Here is an 18,279-nt window from a genome sequence, read left to right as displayed (position 1 = left end):
CTCTTAATGTTCATAATTAGTTACTTTTATAATTAAAATAAATACATAATAGGAAAAACCATGTCTCACTTGAAGAAAATAGAAGTGCTATTTTCTTTAAGCAGGTGCTAAGAATTTTGTAATCTACTGTTTCTGCCTTTCTGCCTTTCCCCCAGTTCTAAGAAAATTCAAGAATCAAATTTTGACTTCAATCACAGCAACAATTAGTGTAGTAATCTAGATAATTGCTTTCTTCTCATTCTATAGAGCCAAAGGTAACCAGAAAAAAAAAAATCTACAAAAGCTTTATTTTGTTTACTCCTGTTGACATGAATCTTTACCATGCTGGGGAGGAAAATTTTTCCTCTATCCTTCAAAGATTCTTCCCGCTGGTGGAACAATTAAGTTCAGATAGATTAGCAGGAGAAAATCAGATTTAATTTTGTATGTATGAGAACCCCACATACACAAGAAGAAGTTCAAAGACAGAAAGGTAAAATGGGAGTATATATGCCATCCTGAGCTACGGAATGGGAAGAGGCCTGAGACTTCAAAGAGGGGGTAAGGCAATTCACAGAAGAATAAGAGTAGATGTTTTAGATGTAATTAGAGGTGTGTGTGTGTGTTTAAGGTTTTATTTATTTATTTATTTATTTATTTGACACACACACACACACAAAGAGAGAGAGAGAGAGAGAGAGAGAGAGAGAGAGAGGCAGAGACACAGGCAGAGGGAGAAGCAGGCTCCATGCAGGAAGTGCTCAACCACTGAGCCACCCAGGCGTCCCATGTAAATTAGATGTTTACCAGAGATAGTCTCTGGTATAAAATTTTGTCTCTGGTATTAACTCTAAATCTGGGAAAGACCCCCCCATTTAAATTCTTCCAGATAGTTAAGAAAACGGCAAAAAAAATTTCTCTTGGTTCTGCAGAATGTCTATGGCCTTTAGCTTAATTATCACATGCCAAAGTGGCATATTTTAGGGAGACTTGCTCTGAATCTCTTCAACCACATGAGTTAGTCTTAAATGTATACTGTCCTTGCTATACTACTCACACTGTTATATGAGTATGAATTTACTTTTTAACTAGACCAGTAACTCTCAATGAGGGATATAAAGAAGAGAGAAGGGATTAGAAGATGAAAACATGGCCTGACAAATCAGATCAACCTGGAGGTCCCTTTCTAGATTACACAGCAGCTTACTTGCACCCTCCCCAAACCATAGGCATCACTGCCATTGTGGGATGACATACTTATGGGAGCTGTTATACCCTAGAGGGGAGTTAGGAGGCAAAAAGAATTAATAACCAGTGATGAGGTTTGTATTTTCACAAAAAGATCAATTTTGGAATCAAAAACTTATTGGTTTCAATTCTAGATTTCACATTTATCCTATGTTCCTCATTTTCAAATAGATATAGAAATCTCTTTCTTTCAAGACGCCTGGGTGGCTCAGTGATTGAACATCTGCTTTCGGCTCAGGTCGTGATCCCGGGTCTGGGGATCAAGCACCATACTGGGATCCCTGCGAGGAGCCTGCTTCTCCCTCTAGGTCTTTGCTTCTCTGTGTCTCTCATGAATAAATAAAATCTTAAAAAAAAATCCCTTTCTTACAATATATAAATATTAAATGTTTCTAAGTGCTAACAAATAGAGCTTAGTAAATGTCCTGTAGGCATTATTTTTCAAGTAGACTTAAGGGCTCCTCTATACTAGAGTTCTCAATCTTGGCACTACTGACAATATTAATGGACCTGGTAATTCTTAATTAGGGGGGTGTTATGGCCTAAGTTGTATTCCCTGACCCTGCCACTGATATATTGAAGTTGTAACTCCTGGCACCTCAGAATGTGAACGCATTTGGAAACAGGGTTTTTAAAGTGATATTTTTTTTTTTTTAAGATTTTTAAAGATTTTATTCATTCATAGAGACAGAGAGGAGCAGAGACACAGGCAGAGGGAGAAGCAGGCTCCATAAAGGAAGCCCGACATGGGATTCGATCCCGGATCTCCAAACCGCTGAGCCACCGGGGCTGCCCTAAAGTGATAATTAAGGTAGAGTGAAATCTTATGGATGGGCCTTGACCAATATGATTGTTGTCCTTTTAAGAGGAGATTATAACACAAACATATGCAAGCAAAGAGGAAAGATAATCTAAGGGCACAGCAAGAAGATGGCCATCTGCAAACCATGGAGAGAGATCTCAGAACCCTTCTGACAACTTCATTTTGGACTGCTAAGTACTGGGAGAGAAAAAAAAAATGTTTTGTTTAAGACTTGCACCACGGCATTTTGTTTTAGCTCACACCACGGCACCATGGCCTGAGCAAATACTGCTTGAGGGTTGTCCTGTGTGCTATAGTATGTTCAGAAGCATCCTTGGTCTCTATCCATACCAGTGGCAATCCCCCAACCCCCACAGTTGTGACACCCAAAAATGACTCCATACATTGCCAAATGTCTCCTAGGGGCAAAATCTTCCTCCCCATCCTACTGAGAACCATCCCTTCTGAGAACCACCATTTCAGATGGCCTCTGGTCATCTCTGTTTTTCCAGGGCTCAGTGATGTGGGAAACAAAGGCAGAAGAAAAATTATTACATTTCCTTTCTACCTATAGCCATTGACGGGTCCGTAACACAGAGTGACATTCCTCTAGGAATTCAGCTGCCACTTTGCTAAGGGCAAAAGGCAATCTTGGCCTGATCCCCAAGATCCTGTAAATCTACTAAACATAAAATTTTCTTTGGAGACTTCCATTATCTCTATCCCCCCTCTAAGACACATGGTGGCAATCATCCTCCAAGGATATGACCCACCAATATATCTGGAGAGTCTCAGGACTGAGTTTTTACTAAACAGTAATAAATTGACCTTTTCCTAACAAGAGCTAGCCCTCTCAAGGTCCTGGAAATCTTGTTGTCAAAATACCTAGGAGACTTAAGCTATGTCTAACCTCCTCCTCAACTTGAAAATATATAATGGGCCACTCCTCATGATCCGGTGCAGCTCTTTCTGCGCACAGGTCCTGTCCCCATGCTTTAATAAAACCACCTTTTTGTGCCCAAGATATCTTAAGAATTTTTTTGGCCAATGGCTCTGAACCCTAATGTCCTTCCTACATCACTCAGCCCAATGACTGCTACCTAAGAAAATAATCAAATATTTTCTGAACAAAATCACTTGCCTGGTTCCCTATCATGGGTCTCACTACTTGTTAGGCCAGTAGGATCAAGGAGGATTGGGAGGCACCAACAAAATGGCAGTGGACGCTCCATCTTGTTACCCCCACCTCAGAACTTTTTTCCCCATCACCAGCAGACCACCCAAAGACGCATCATCAGGGGGAGACAGGACCTATTGAAGAAACCTCCCCCCTTGTAAGTAGGGCCAGCCCTAATCCAGAGGCAGCCCATCCAGGCGTCTTCCTGAAATTTTAGCAACTAAAAGCATTCTGTTTACAATAAGAAAACCATGCCCCCCCCACACCCTGATTGGAATGTCCCTGAATAGGTTCATGTTGACCCTCCCCGAAATCAACCTGGATGCCATGCGACTCCCGCGGTTCTTTTGTCTTTAGGCAGTTTCTTTCTTTTGCCTTTTAAAAGATACCTGTAATTGCTAATCGGGGCTCTTTTCCTCCTCGGAGGCGGAGAGCCCGTTTGCGTAAACGTTCAATAAACCCTCTTGCTAATTGCATCTGCCTGTCTGGGGTCTGGGTCTCTGGGGCGTCCACCGGGCCACGTTGGCACCCGTGAGCCAGGGTCCAACACTATGTAGGAAACCTGAACCATACCTTCCATACCTTACCCAGACCCCATATAAGGGCATAAGCAGTTATGGCCCCTTCCGATTCCACCAGTAACATGCCCTAATACCTATCACCTTACAGACTCACAATCCCTTACCGCTCCCCCTTAAAAAGCCTGCTTGTACTCCCCTGGGCACAACTTTCCCTCCCGTGCCCACGGCTCCCCCACACTTTCCCTCCCGTGGGCCTTGGAACCTGAGGGCATGTCCCATTAAAAGCTTGCCTCGACCAACTTTTGCCTGGCCTATTTCATTTCACTACCAATCGGATTAAACCTGACACTACTCTCTTGCAAACTCCTTTTGCTGTGTTTAAAAAAAAGAAAGGAAAAGAAATAACTGACCCAAAATGGAGCCACTTGCCTCCACAACAGCAACCAAAACTTAATTGCATTACAGGAATGACTTTAACCAGTCAATCTGGAATTTCCTGATCAATATTAATGAGGTCATCTGCATGACAGACCTACCCTTCCCCCAAAAGGTGACCTTGCCTACAGCAATCCTTTTTTCTCTTGCTAATGACTTCCTTCCTTCTTTCCACCCTGTTTCTGCCATTAAAAACCACCTGTTTTGTACAGTGTTCATTTCTACTTGTAAATGGGATGCTACCCGATTCATAAATCCTTGAATAAAGCCAATTAGATTTTCATATTTGTTTGGATTTTTTTTTTTGCAGCTGCAATTAAAGTAGTAATTACTACTTTCATAACCATTTGAAGCTCAAGGAACTCAAAAGAAAACAAATGTCCATTTAAGTGTGAAAATGCTGAACTCTAAGTCATAATGAGACCCCACACATAATCCAGGAACCTGAAAGCATAGCAAAAAAGCCAAATTCAATGGAGACATTCTTTGGAAAGGGGAAGTCACAAAAGTCTCTGGCACATTCATAAATTTATTGTTTTAACATTGGTATGTGTGCTGTCATGTTATTTGAAAGCTGATGTGTTTGGGCTGGGAGTGATGTGGGGGCAGGGGTGGAGAGGGCTGGCTCTGAGATGCTGAAGAGAGGCTTTAAGGAACTCTGGATGGAACTGGGAACTGGTGGAGTTTGCACTGTCCAAAGATTTCTTACCAAATCTTTCCAATGATTTGTAGCTTGTACTCAACTATTCACAAGACACTTTTTCCAGGACATTATTTTAAATTGGTACAGTCTATTCATTTACAAAATTCATTTATTACATTCTGTTTAATAGCTAAGATTCAGAGTGTTAAAGATCTGATTTACCCAAGTGAAAAAAAAAAAGACTAATATTATTTTGAAGTGCCATTTCCTAAGAATATACCCAATGTTTGTTTCTAAGTTAGTGTTTGTGATTTTTAGTTTCGATATCAACATGCTACTCCAAGTGACAAATGACTACATTAAACTTGGGCAGACCATCATGTAAATGCTGTGACAGGCATGCTGGCATCCAGGCATCAGGGGCTGACATGCACCAAAGAGGTGATTTATGACATATTGCCTTTGCAAAAATACAAAAGCTCTTAACTCCTCAGATGCTCTTTGTGATAGAGAGGTTGAAAAGAATCTTCTTCTCAAGTTAGTTTCTCCATGGAAAAGGAGAATGCCTTAAGGATATCCTGAAATTTAGAAACAAAACCATTATAAAACTCTGTGCCAAAATGTCTATATATCCTGCAAAGCTGGCAGACTTGGGGATGTCAATATTTTTAGAGAGAGATGTTTTAGAGACAGGGTTTAATTGACCAAGTGAGGATGTTTTATAACTTTTTTTCCCAGGAAAGGCAAAAATAATGAAAATCAGCCAAACCATCAAATTGAGAAGTCAACACCTTCACTTGGGCATTTATGAATATGAAGTCTGTGTAGCAACCCAAAGTACCACACTCCAATCACCAGAGTAGAAAAGTCAGCACAGCCCTCGCTAATTCCTATTCCTCTTATTGCTCGGCTCAATCTCAGCATTCTCAGACGACCTCGTACGACGATTTTGTACTGGACTCATTTCTGCGTCTTGAAGATCAAGATCATTTCTGAAAACAGAAAAAAGGAAACAGCATTTCAGAACATAATGTTCATGATTATTCTACAGCAGCTTCTAGTTGACAAGTGCTTTCACACGCACAATTTCACTTAAACCTCCAGTTTTCTACTCTGGTAAATCTATAATAATTATTACTGTTATTCTTATACATATTTTATAACTCAGAAAACAGTGACTGAGTGGAGATTACAGGCCATAAGTGACAGAAGCAGGTATTGAACCCCTTTCTTCCAAATCAAAATCTAGAATAGCTTTTTATTTCACGTAACAGGAAGAAAAGTACCCTCCTGCCCCCGCCAAAAAAAGTGCTCCTATCCTAAGACAAAGTCAGAGTCTAACAAGATCAATTTTTTCTTGATCCTGAGAGCTGATGTTGTAAGGCAACCAAGAAAACAAAATTCCAAAGAAAGAAAAACCCCACCAAAGAAAGGTGGGCCACACAAATTCTCTCACTTTTGACACAGAACTGGAGAAAGGTGGCTGTTGTACAACCAGGTAAGAGGACATGAGCTAACTTTTTTTTTTTTTTTTTAATGAGCTAACATTTTAATGAATTCTGAACTATGGGCTAGTTCTGAAGGCCCCTGACATAAGGAGAGTCCACATGCACTGGCAACCTCTTCCAGGAGCCTCTATCAAGCGCTCATGAGAAAGACTGGGAACAAGGTGGGAGACTGGGGAGAGTCCATTTTGTTGGCACAGGATAAAGCTGATAAATGGAGGTGACAGGGTCAGGTAGAAAGCCCTACCTCCTCTTGGGACTGTTTCTTTCCTATGAGTAAGAGCTTTCAACTACTGCGGGAAACTCACTGGCCCAGGGGAATCAGGCAAAGATCTACGGTCTCTGGAGAAGGGGCAGAGGTCCCTAACTTTAAAATCCAACAGAGAGAACACAATGTGTCTCAGATCTCACTAGCAGAATGAACAACTAGAGGCAGAGAGGAAGCTGGATGGCTGTTGCAGGAAGCAGGAGGGAAGAGCAGAGGGCCTGCAGCCAGCTGTGGCATCAGCAACACCTGGGAATGTGTTAAAAATGCAAACTAGTAGGCCCCACCCCAAATCTACTGAGCCAGACTCTTAGAACTGGGTAAAGCCCAGTAATCTGTGTTTTAACAAGTCCTTCAAGTGTCTGTAATACATATTTAGGCCTGAGTACCACTTACCTATAGGATTTTGCAGTTGACTGAATATGAAAGGTTGGAGTTAATGAGAAGTGGAGAATGATTCCTGGGTGTCTGGCTTGAACAATGGGCAGGCTACCACACTACCATTCACTGAGAGAGGGGACAGTGGAGGGCAAGCAGCTCTGGAGAGAAGGGGCTCTTAGGCATTCTGAGGCAAACAGATTTTCCTCACATTTTACATATTTAAAAAACTGAAATCTAGGGGCACCTAGGTGGCTCCATCAATTGGGCATCTGCCTTCAGGTCAGGTCATAATCTGAGGGTCCTGGGATGGAGCCCCGAGTGGGGCTTCCTGCTTGGCAGGGAGCCTGCTTCTCCCTCTCCCTCTGCCTGCTGCTCCCCTTGCTTGTGCTCTGTGTCAAATAAATAAAATCTTAAAAAAAAATGGAAATCTAGAAACATGAAACAATATGTCAGGACCATTTTTCTGTTTTCATCCTGTTCAATGTAAATAAATTTTATAACTCAAAACAGTACAATGAGCCAATATTTACAGACATAAGAACACAAGATCAGGGCAGCAGCCCGGGTGGCTCAGCGGTTTGGCACCCCGTTCAGCCCAGGGCATGATCCTGGAGTCCTGGGATCAAGTCCCACGTCAGACTCCCTGCATGGAGCCTACTTCTCCCTCTGCCTGTGTCTCTGCCTCTCTCTCTGTCTTCCATGAATAAATAAAAACAAAAAAAAAACAAAAAAAAAAACAACACCAATCTGTAGAAAACTTTGTTTTTCTGCTGCTCATGAAAATATTGCTTCATATGAAGCACTGTATTGCTAATAGAACCTCTCAATCATTTATGGAATTAGGAGAATGTGTTGGAACTGAAATAGTAATGTTCTAGGACTAACATCTCAAATACACCACCTGTGGTACCACAAAACAGGCCTATTAGCTTAAGATGTAGAATTGCCAAATTTTGTTGAAAAGTAAAGCTGTGGAGGCTTTTCTTGATTCTGCCTCTACTGCTACATTAAGCATAACGTTGTTTGAACTATTCTATGCTAGGCTGAAGTTGGGAGGCCTGGATTCTGATCTTGGCAGTGCCACTAAATGGCTGTGGATCTTGACCTGAACAATTTAGCACTCTGGAACCCAGCTTCCTTCTCTATAACATGAAGGAGTTAGACAAGATGAGCACATAGATCCTTCTAGCTGTAACATTTATAATCCATGAATATTAATAGATGGGATTTGTCTTAAGTGCTTTCTTAAAATGGTAACTTTTGGAGGCCATCAGTATCAAGAATGGGCTGGGGTGCAGGAATTCTGGCTACAACGTGTTGTAGCCATTGGTGTCAGTGATTCCTGGTACAAGAGGAAGCTAAGCAGTGACCTTTTTTCCAAAATGCAAAGTTAAGTAATGCTTAGGTGAGAGTAGTCAAAATCCCAAACTTTCATAAAATGTTACTGTTTGAACCACCAAATACCTCACTGGCTTGAAAAACCTCCTCATAATACTTTCCCTAGACACAGCACTGTCCATTCCCCCCCCCCAGAAATTCAGCTATGAAGCTATAAAACCTCAGCACAGTAGACCTCTCCTCCTTTGGAAAGACAGTACATACCTTAATGGTCTAAAGAGCTGACTTTGGACACGTTGGTTGGAATCTTAGCTCCATCACATACCACTTGCTGCTAAATGACCTTGGGATGGAAATTTACCTCTTTAAGCCTCAGAGAGGCTTTTAAAAAGGTGAAGAGATCAACAATTTTGAACCTGCTAAGAAGTCAAGGAAGGTCTTGACTTTGGATTTAGCAACCTGGAGTTCTTCAATGACTAGTGAAAACAACTTCAGACGAATGATGGAACTGGCTGAGAAAATGGAAGAGGCAGTGGCAGACAGAGATCATCCATTAAGAAAGGAAGGAGAGACAAAACAGTGGCTGCAGGATGAGATGGAGTGAGAGGAGAGACTGAGGGAGGTGTTATTTGTTGCCTGGATGGAAAGATTTGAGTAGGCTGAAAGCCCAAGGAGAAAGATATAGTTGGGAGGAAGAGGTTGCCAGACAAGGGAAGGGGAGAAGGGATAAAGTTCCTAACAAATGGGTAGGAATAAGAGAGGAGGAATTTGCCTCTGACAGGACATCCCTTTATTATAAAAGGAGATTGACTTATTATTTTATAATAAAAGGAGGAATAAAATATGTACAAATATAGGCAGATTTATACATTTGGTGTTGGAAAGATGAGGATTCCCATATAATGGCTTCTATACTGTCTACAAAGGAAGAGAAGAGGTCTCTGGCTAGGGGTGCAGCCTCTGGAAAGAGGTTAAGGTTTGGTATAATCCTTGTGAAGAACCACAGAAATGATCACAGAAACAGTAAATATGGTAGGCAGTTTTGAGGGCCCACTGAAATGTAATCACAAAATTACAGTGGAACAAAGCTGCTCTGCTGTACTACAGAGCCACAGATCACTCCTGCAGGTGGAGATGAATGAAAATGTAATTCTTTGGCACTGTTCCTTTCCTCTTTACCTAATAGTGGGACCTAAAATAGGTCCCCTCCACCATTCTCATTTCTTGGATGGATTCTTAAGTGCTAACAGGGGAAGAAATCAAACTGCATTTATTCTACACTAAATACATCTTATGGCTGGGAACAACTAGGAAAGGACTGGAAGTTTTCTAAAACTGAACCAGTGCTTAAGGCTACACTATTAATTTCTTATTGGAACAATCTGTCTTTAGAAAAACTTCTGACAAGAGACCAGAGGTATTAGAGTAGGCTTCCAGTTCTTTTATTTTTTTAAAAATATTTTATTTGTTTATTCATGAGAGACGGAGAGAGGCAAAGATATAGGCAGAAGGAGAAGCAGGCTCCATGCAGGGAACCCAACGTGGGACTCGCTCCTGGGTCTCCAGGATCACACCCTGGGCTGAAGGCAGCGCTAAACTGCTGAGCCACCTGGGCTGCCCAAGGCTTCCATTTCTAAGCAAAAATGTATAGAAACAAGTAGTAAACTGGAAATCTTTACCTTCACGTGTGTGAATTATTACTCTCTTAAATCAGAAAACACAAATATTCTTATGTTTGAAAATCAACTATGCAGAATTTTAATTTCTCAAAGTACACACTTATTTCTTGATGATGAGAACTCACTTATGTGATGCTTCCCAGGCTTCCTCTTCTTCTAGAAGATCTCTTATGATGTCTGAACTGGAACTAAAAGAACATGTACATCAATATTGTCAGACAATATAAAGACCATATGGTTCTGTTTATATGAAGTTCTAGAAAATGCAAACTAATCTACAGTGACAGAAAGCAAACTAGCAGACCAGTGATCATTCGCAGGGGGCAGGGGGTGGGCAAGAAGGAATTACAAAGTAGAAATTCTGGGAGTAGGTTCATCATCTTGAAAGTGAAGATGATTTCATAGCTGTATACAGGTATCAAAACTCATCAAATTGTGTTTTAAATATTTGCAGTTTATTATACATCAACTTCAGTAAAGGTGTAAAAAAAACTTAATACAAAAATAAAGAAAACAAATCATTAAGGCTTAAATAAATCCCTCACCATAAAACTTGCATTCAAATGGAATAGTCACAAGCCTTTTTAATCTCCCATGGCAACCAAAGATCAAATTGTGTTTTAAAAACTACTATCTGGTAATGACATTCACAAAAAACATTAAGTTCTTAAGTGACTTTTAGTTCTTTTGCAACCGAAGTAAAGTAAAAATTAATTAATTTGAACTGTGCTAATACTGGAATTTGTTACAACACAAATTAAAGTGTTGTGTAATCTTTAGTCTGTGAAGGGTACAAGGTAAATAAGGTTAAAGAGGGCACGTATTATTTCTTTATAAAAGGAAAAAGTGTTCCAAGGCTTTTAGCATCTTGTTCTTACCCAAATAAATTCTTACCAAATAAAAAAAAAGACGTACATCAATAGTGAAAAACCATTTCTTTAGGCATTCAAGACAAAGAATGTGAAGGGCATTGCATGGGACAATTCAAAAACTGGAGTCACTACCCCAGGGTTGAAATGGCTAAAACAAAGGAATAACTTTCTCTCAGGTAAGAAACAATAAGTTTGGGCATGTTTGTGCCAATCATTTTCTAACAATACTCAGAAAACCAAAGTTTAAAAATTATGGGGAATAAAGTGCCAATGAATCATTCTCAGCTATTGACAAATCACTTTGAAGCAACGTTTTCCTGTGCTGCATGAACAAAACACGGCAACAAAAATCAGTGAATACTGCTGTGCCAAATATTTTACTCAAGGTGTGCCCCTCAAATCCCAACCCTCTCAAGGAGGTAGATGCAGGAGCCCTTCTGACTATGGTTCATGTGTATGACAGCCTGTGTATGGTGGTTCCATTCGCAGAGCAGGCGTAGTGACCCTCCAATAGAGCTAGCTCAGTGGTTCTCCGGCATTTCGGGATAAGAGTCCTCATAGGGTAGCAGTAATACGTTTAGTGTTTGTGGCTTAAGAAAATAAATAATAAACTATTATAAATTTAGTAATACTTTTAGTCTATATTTGATTCATTACAGTGTCAGTGAAAAAACGGTAGTACCGGCATTTGTGAGACACCCTTTTTATGTCTAAAATGATTCTTGAAAAAAAATAAAAAATAAAATGATTCTTGATATGTATGTGCTCCTGCAGACCCACCAAATCATTCCTTCAGGTCCCTGGGTTGGGAAGCACTGATCTAAAGTATCAGAGCACCTAAACATCGACTAGCTCTTCTACATTTGAGGGTGCCCACCCCACCCCCGTGCAAATGCAAGTGCCCCAGAAAAATACAACATTCGTTTATCACTGGTAATTTTCACCTTAGTGTAAATTGCCTTAAAACAAACTTTCCCATTAAACAGCTAGCTAAATGTGGTTTTTATTAGGAGGGAAGAGAGAAAAGCAGAAGGTCCTTAAGGAGACACAAGGCAGATTTCACCAACTTTATGAATTTCCTAAGAGAGAGACCTTCATAGCCACTCACTAGGGAGGGCTAATATCCACTGTCACCTCTACTCCCACAGAAGCAATCTAACCTCTTCACTCCCAACATCCCAACCTCTGTTATTCCTTACTTCAACTACTACAACTTTATAAAGTAAACTGAAGTTGTTTAAATATAACTTTTTTTTTCCCTTTTCTATTCTTACATTGATACCATCACTGACTCTTCTTTACCTGGACACAGTGAGGGCAGCATTTCTCAACCTTTTTCATTCTCATCCCCCACCTAAGGAGTTTTACTTTTTTTTTTTTTTTTAAAGACTTTATTTATTCATGAGAGACACAGAGAGAAAGGGAGAGAGAGGCAGAGACACAGGCAGAGCAAGAAGCAGGCTCCCTGCAGGGAGTCTGACCTGGGACTGGATCCCAGGTCTCCAGGATCACACCCTGGGCTGAAGGCGGCGCTAAACCGCTGAGCCACCCGGGCTGCCTGCTTTTTTACTTTTTTTTTTTTTTTAAGATTTTATTTATTTATTTATGAGAAACAGAGAGAGAGAGAGAGAGAGAGAGAGAGAGAGAGGCAGAGACACAGGCAGAGGGAGAAGCAGGCTCCACGCAGGGAGCCTGATGTGGGACTTGATCCCAGGACTCCAGGATCACGCCCTGGGCCAAAGGCAGGCACTAAACCCCTGAGCCACCCAGGGATCCTCAGACTTTTTCTTTTTTTATAATTGCCCTTCCATGAGATTTTATTTTTTTTTTTAAAGATTTTATTTATTTATTCATGATAGTCACACACAGAGAGACAAAGAGGCAGAGACACAGGCAGAGGGAGAAGCAGGCTCCATGCAGGCAGCCCGACGTGGGATTCGATCCCGGGTCTCCAGGATTGCACCCCGGGCCAAAGGCAGGCGCCAAACCGCTGTGCCACCCAGGGATCCCTCCATGAGATTTTAATACTGAAATGTAATGTGTGTATGTTTATATATTGTACGTATGTGTCTGTGTGCATATATATGCTTTATACACAGAGTAAGGTTTTTTTTTTTTTTTTTGGAGGGGAAAGTTGTGGTTTTTTGCTTTGTTTTGTTTTTGCCATCCCACCTCTTCACTACCAAGAAGTATGTCCCATCCACTATGGAGAATCCATGGACTAAGAGAATGAGGGTTAAAGGGTGGTCATGCAGCTCTGGGTCCTGGTAGGTGTCACGGGGCTAGAAGAAATAAAGTGTGCTTGTTGCCAACACACATACAATTTTTTTTTTTTTTTTAAACAGTTAGGTTACAAAGCATCCCTCCTGTTCAGCTAAATAAGCAGGACAGCTAGGCCTGTCAACTAACTTAGTAGTCTTGTGGTCAATTTACCCAGGGCCTTTCAAATCACCAGGAGAAATCACTGATTTGTTAAAAGAAAATATTTGCAGTACATTAGTGACATAAACCTAAGTGGTTTTTGCTACACTATCTCAGTGAAAACAGATGGTAGAGGAGGCTCACAAAAAACACACCTCAAAAGTGGTTCGCAATCTCCTCTTGCTCTGTGACTTCAACACCCTTGACCAGCCACAGTGCCCAGCTCCCCAACTTCTTTCTTTTCACCCCAGCTTAGTCATAAACCTAAATGACAAAGTTTGGGAGGTCTGAAGTTTACCTACAGTGATATTTCAGGATTATCTGCTAGATTTCCTAATCTGAATCTAGTCACCACTAAGAAACTGACAGTTGGGGTGCCTGGGTGGCTCAGCTGGTTAAGCATCTGACTCGATTTCAGCTCAGGTCTGAACTCAGGGTTATGAGATCAAGTCCTTCTGAGTCGGGCTCACTGCTGAGTATAGAGCCTGCTTAAGATTCTCTCTCCCTCTCTCTCTGCCCCTCTCCCAACCCCAAAAAACAACTAAGAGTTAATACTACAATTAAAACAGCAGATAGACTTGTTCATTCCTTTTTAAAAAGTTACTTTAAAGTAATGTACTTACCATATTCTACTTAAAAAACACAGTTTTGAAATTACATATACAGCTTCACAAGTAGGATTTTACCAACAGACTACTAGGCACAACAGTTAATGTTACTAAAATTAACACTCAACAGATCTCTTCCTTATGGATAGAATTCATATTTTTGAAGTCTTACTCATTTTTATGCCTTGAAGATCAAAAATTCTTTTCATATACTTTTAGGACATCTAAGAATTCCTCCATAGGAGAAAACAAATTACTCACTCTGGTATACCAGAGGTCAGAGCATGTATGAGCCTACACAGCTATAGCTTTTAATTCTCACAAGAGCTTTGTCAGAGTAAATTTCAGCTCCTCTTCTACTTGGGTTTGGAACATTCTGGTAGATCATGCTTTAAGAAGCTCAGATACATGAAAGTCACAGCTCGCTATATAAGGGTGTTTAAACTGTTCCTCATGATGTTACCATCAGTCCAGGCTAGAGCAGAAATTATTCTGTAGAATGACTCATAGGCAAAAATACCAATCTTGAATTCTATGGAATTCCCAACCTCTGTTCAGAAAAGATTTAGATCTATTTAGAATACTGACACTTAATTTTTCATACCATTTATAAAATCTTTATTTTCAGCTCAAAATTTCAGGAGTGTAAGCTAAACTGTTTTTGGTTTGTTAATCATTCCAAACTGCCGTTCTTTTTTTTTTTTTTTTTTATGATTTCATGTATATTGAATTAAAAATCAACAGAGGACAAAGGGAAAAGGAAAAATAAAATAGAATCAGAAAGGATGACGAACACAAGAATTTGCCCAATCATAGAAATGAGTGCTGAGGGAGGATATTGGTGATGGGAACTGTGAATCTCTGGAAAGCAGTGATTGTGACACTGTGCTTTTTTTTTTTTTAAAATTAATTTTTATTTGTTTCAATTTACCAACATACAGAATAACACCCATTGCTCACCCCGTCAAAGTACCCCTCAAGCCCAACCCATTCACTCACACCACCCCCCACCCTCCTCCCCCTCCCACAACCCCCCTAGTTCATTTCCCATAGTTAAATCTTTATGTTCTGTCTCCCTTTCTGAGATTTCTCACTCATTTCCTTCTCCCTCCCTATATTTCCTTTCGCTAATTATTCGATATTCCCCAATAATGAGAACAACACTGTTTGTCTTCTCCTTACTAGTGCCAATACAAAAAGGGTTGCCAGATTCTCCTCTGGATTTTGATGAATCTTTCTCACATTTAATCTTTCATCTATGTTGATTATCTATTGTGTATGTGCAAGAGTCCAGTGTCATTCTTCTCATCGATTCCAAGTTTCCACACATTAATTAAAGACTGTCTTTCTCTAGAGGATCGTCTTGCCTCCTTTATCGTAATTATTTGACTAAGTTCATGTACACTCGGTTCTCTGTTCTGTCCATTGATGCTATATGTCTGATTTTGTCCATACAAGCATCTGTCTTGATGTACACTACTTGTAGTACAACCTAAATCTGGCATTGTGGTGGCCCCCAATATGGTTTCTTTTTTTAAAATTCCCTCTTTTGGTCTTTTCTATTCCACACAAATCTTAGAAAGAATTTGTTCTAAGTCAAACTGAAAGAATCCATGTAGTTTGATAGTATGCATTAAACGTTAAAATCCCCGGTAACATTACATTTTCACCAATATTAAATTCTGCCCAACCATAGACATGAATATTTTTCCATCTCTTTGTGTCTTCCTCAATTGTCTTCAAAGGTCTTAGTTTTTTAGGTATATTTTGAACCATTTAAGGTTCAAAAAAAAAATGGAGTTCTCCAACCTGCTTATTTCAGTTGTAAGGTTCCTTCTGTCTAAAATGTCTCTGTAGACACAAATAGATGTCCGTTTTTTTTATCCATCGTGGAAACTAGGCGCCTTTATGGGTCAATAATATGAACCTTCATCGAAACCTCACGAATTCGTGCAATCCTTCATCGCGCCATAAGGCCATCTAATCAACTCTGAACGTTCAGATTTTATAATTGCACCGAAGTCAGCACCTAACTGCTTTCTATAATTTTTTTTACTCCTTTATTCTCTATTACAAGATAGCACATTTTAATAGGCAAAGGAAAACACTTTTTGTGTATTTCTTTTGCAGCATATTATTTCATCTTACTAGTCAAGATCTTATCACCAAAGCTGGAAAGTAAGATGCCTAATACCTCTCAAAATGATATGACTGATAAGACTATCCAGAGTATAAGAAATCACAGCATTTTAGCATCAAACAGAGTCGAGTTTTGGTGCTGTTTCTGTCACTTAGTGTGGAACACTGAGCAAGTTACTTAATCATCCCAAGTCTCAATATTCTCACCTATAACGTCAGGATAGTAACACATGCAGTTCATAGGGATATTTTAAAGATTAATCAATATAACATACAGAATGTTTAGCATAGAGCTTAGAGCATAGTAAGTGTTCAATAAATAAAGCTTCCATTTTCAAATAACAAATCTGGGTCTGAATCACACAAATAACTGCCTCAGCACTCTGCTTCCACTTGCGCCAGGAAATCTGATCACTATGTATTCTATTTTAATCTTTGATTTCCAATGTTTCTATGACACCAGGGTGCAAATTCATCAGAATTTGTTATTTATCCAGCATGGCAGGTACACAGGGTACCATGGGGTAGGAAAAAATGCAAACATCTGCTATAAAAATCCTGTGGATTAAAGATTACTTACAAGTGAGATTTTTCTATTATCTGTGGTTACTCCCTACCTTCCGCCCCATCTCTTCTCATAATTGTGGCATTAACTTGAGCATGCTTGAGTATATCAAACCCAAAAACAAAAACAAAAACTCCATAAGAACAGACCACTGTAGGACTAATGGAGAGCACACAGTGCCACGAGACAAAGGTACAAACCTACATGCTGCCAGCTACCATGAATCCTTCCTCAAACACTTATTTTTAGTAATCCATTCTTATTTTAGATTAAGCAGTAGTTTCTACATCTAATATGTTAGTAGTGGGCTAACAATAAAATGTCCCATATTCAAACAAGAAACAACTCAATGTTAACAATGACAAAAACGACCTTTTTTTTTTTTTGAGCAACTACTTCTACAAACCATTGTAGTAATTAGCTTACGTGCATCAGCCTAAATTCATTAGCACCTTGGGTTTTATCCCCACAGATGGACAAAGGATCAGAGGCAATAAAGTAAGTAAAAAATAGAAAACCAAAACAGGGATGTGAATGCAAAGCTCAAAGTAATACATGGTAAATCCTTAATAAAAAATGAAAGCAAACCTTAACTAAAACTAAAGTTATGGAAAAAAATAAATAAAACAAAGGTTAAGTTCAATTTACAAAGCATTCACAACATACAGTTATCTCATTTGCTTTTTAGAATCACCCAGGGAGGGAGGTTACCAGGGCAAAAAAAAAACATCTTTCCATTTTGTCAGCAGGGCAAGTGAAGCCCAGGGATATAAATTTGACAATCGGCCACGTGCCCAGAATCATTTTAGAGTCAGAAAATCATGACTGAGATGAACTCCCACAGACAAAGACGACTGCCTGCTGGGTACCTGGATCTCATGGACACACATACATTTCAAGAACTTGAGATCATAATATCTAGGTGAAGATGCATTCCTCCCAAAACAATGTTGCATTCATTCAAAGGACAGTAGACTCATTTACCACCTAGTTTAAGCTCTTTTGAAATGCAAAATATGTGCAAGAACTATTCTATGTTCCCACATATCTCTAAAAACTTTCAACAAATAAAAATCAACACCTGAAACATGGTGAATCATTTATTTAGCTTTCAGAAGTATTTTGAAGTTCATAAATACTCCCAGAAAAATGGCTATAATAAAGTACAAAACAGTAATGTATGTCACTAGAAAAAGATTTTGTGGTAACATTTAAGTTCATTAAAAAGTTAAAAATCCAAATGTAATGTCAACCTTCCAAAAGCAATCATGAAGATTTTTAAAAGTACAAGATATCACTGAATTATAACAAAACATATGTTATGGTTTAGTTACTTTGCTGTTTTCCTTAGATACTGTTTTCTTTTGACCAGAAACATAAACAAATTTATTTAGCAATTTTTCCAATAATCCCAATGCCCTCTAAATTACAAAATCTCAGTAATATATTTGTCTTGTCTTACTGCCTGCATCACCAAACTTCATTAATCAATTTATACTAATATAACATTGAAGATAACAATGATTTCCAAAACTTTATTTTAAAGAGTACAGACTCTTTTTGTTTAAAGTAGATCAACATATTTGTAGGTTCAAAATCAAAATGACAGGGCGCAAAAAAAAAAAAAAAAAAAAAAAGACAGGGCACCTGGGTGGCTCAGTGGTTGAGCATCTGCCTTTGGCTCAGGTCATGATCCCAGAG

General features: G+C 39.4%; 1 protein-coding gene across 2 annotated transcripts in view; it reads right to left on the bottom strand.

The window, feature by feature from the left end:
- Nucleotides 1-3,551: 3,551 nt before the first annotated feature.
- Nucleotides 3,552-18,279, bottom strand: part of RAD18 (RAD18 E3 ubiquitin protein ligase) — a 101,865-nt gene continuing 87,137 nt past the window's right edge. For both annotated transcript variants that reach the window (XM_055342659.1, XM_055342660.1), the window contains 2 exons: nt 10,099-10,161; nt 3,552-5,797 (listed from right to left, as the gene is read on the bottom strand). In XM_055342659.1, coding sequence (XP_055198634.1) covers nt 5,689-5,797; nt 10,099-10,161 — 172 coding nt within the window. In that variant the 3' untranslated portion in view covers nt 3,552-5,688. The remainder of the gene's footprint in view (nt 5,798-10,098; nt 10,162-18,279) is intronic.

The sequence above is a fragment of the Nyctereutes procyonoides genome, unplaced genomic scaffold (assembly GCF_905146905.1).
Source record: "Nyctereutes procyonoides isolate TBG_1078 unplaced genomic scaffold, NYPRO_anot_genome, whole genome shotgun sequence".
NCBI classification, from domain to species: domain Eukaryota; kingdom Metazoa; phylum Chordata; class Mammalia; order Carnivora; family Canidae; genus Nyctereutes; species Nyctereutes procyonoides.
Note: the sequence above shows the minus strand (reverse complement) of the source record. Positions and strands in the feature narration are given on the sequence as shown.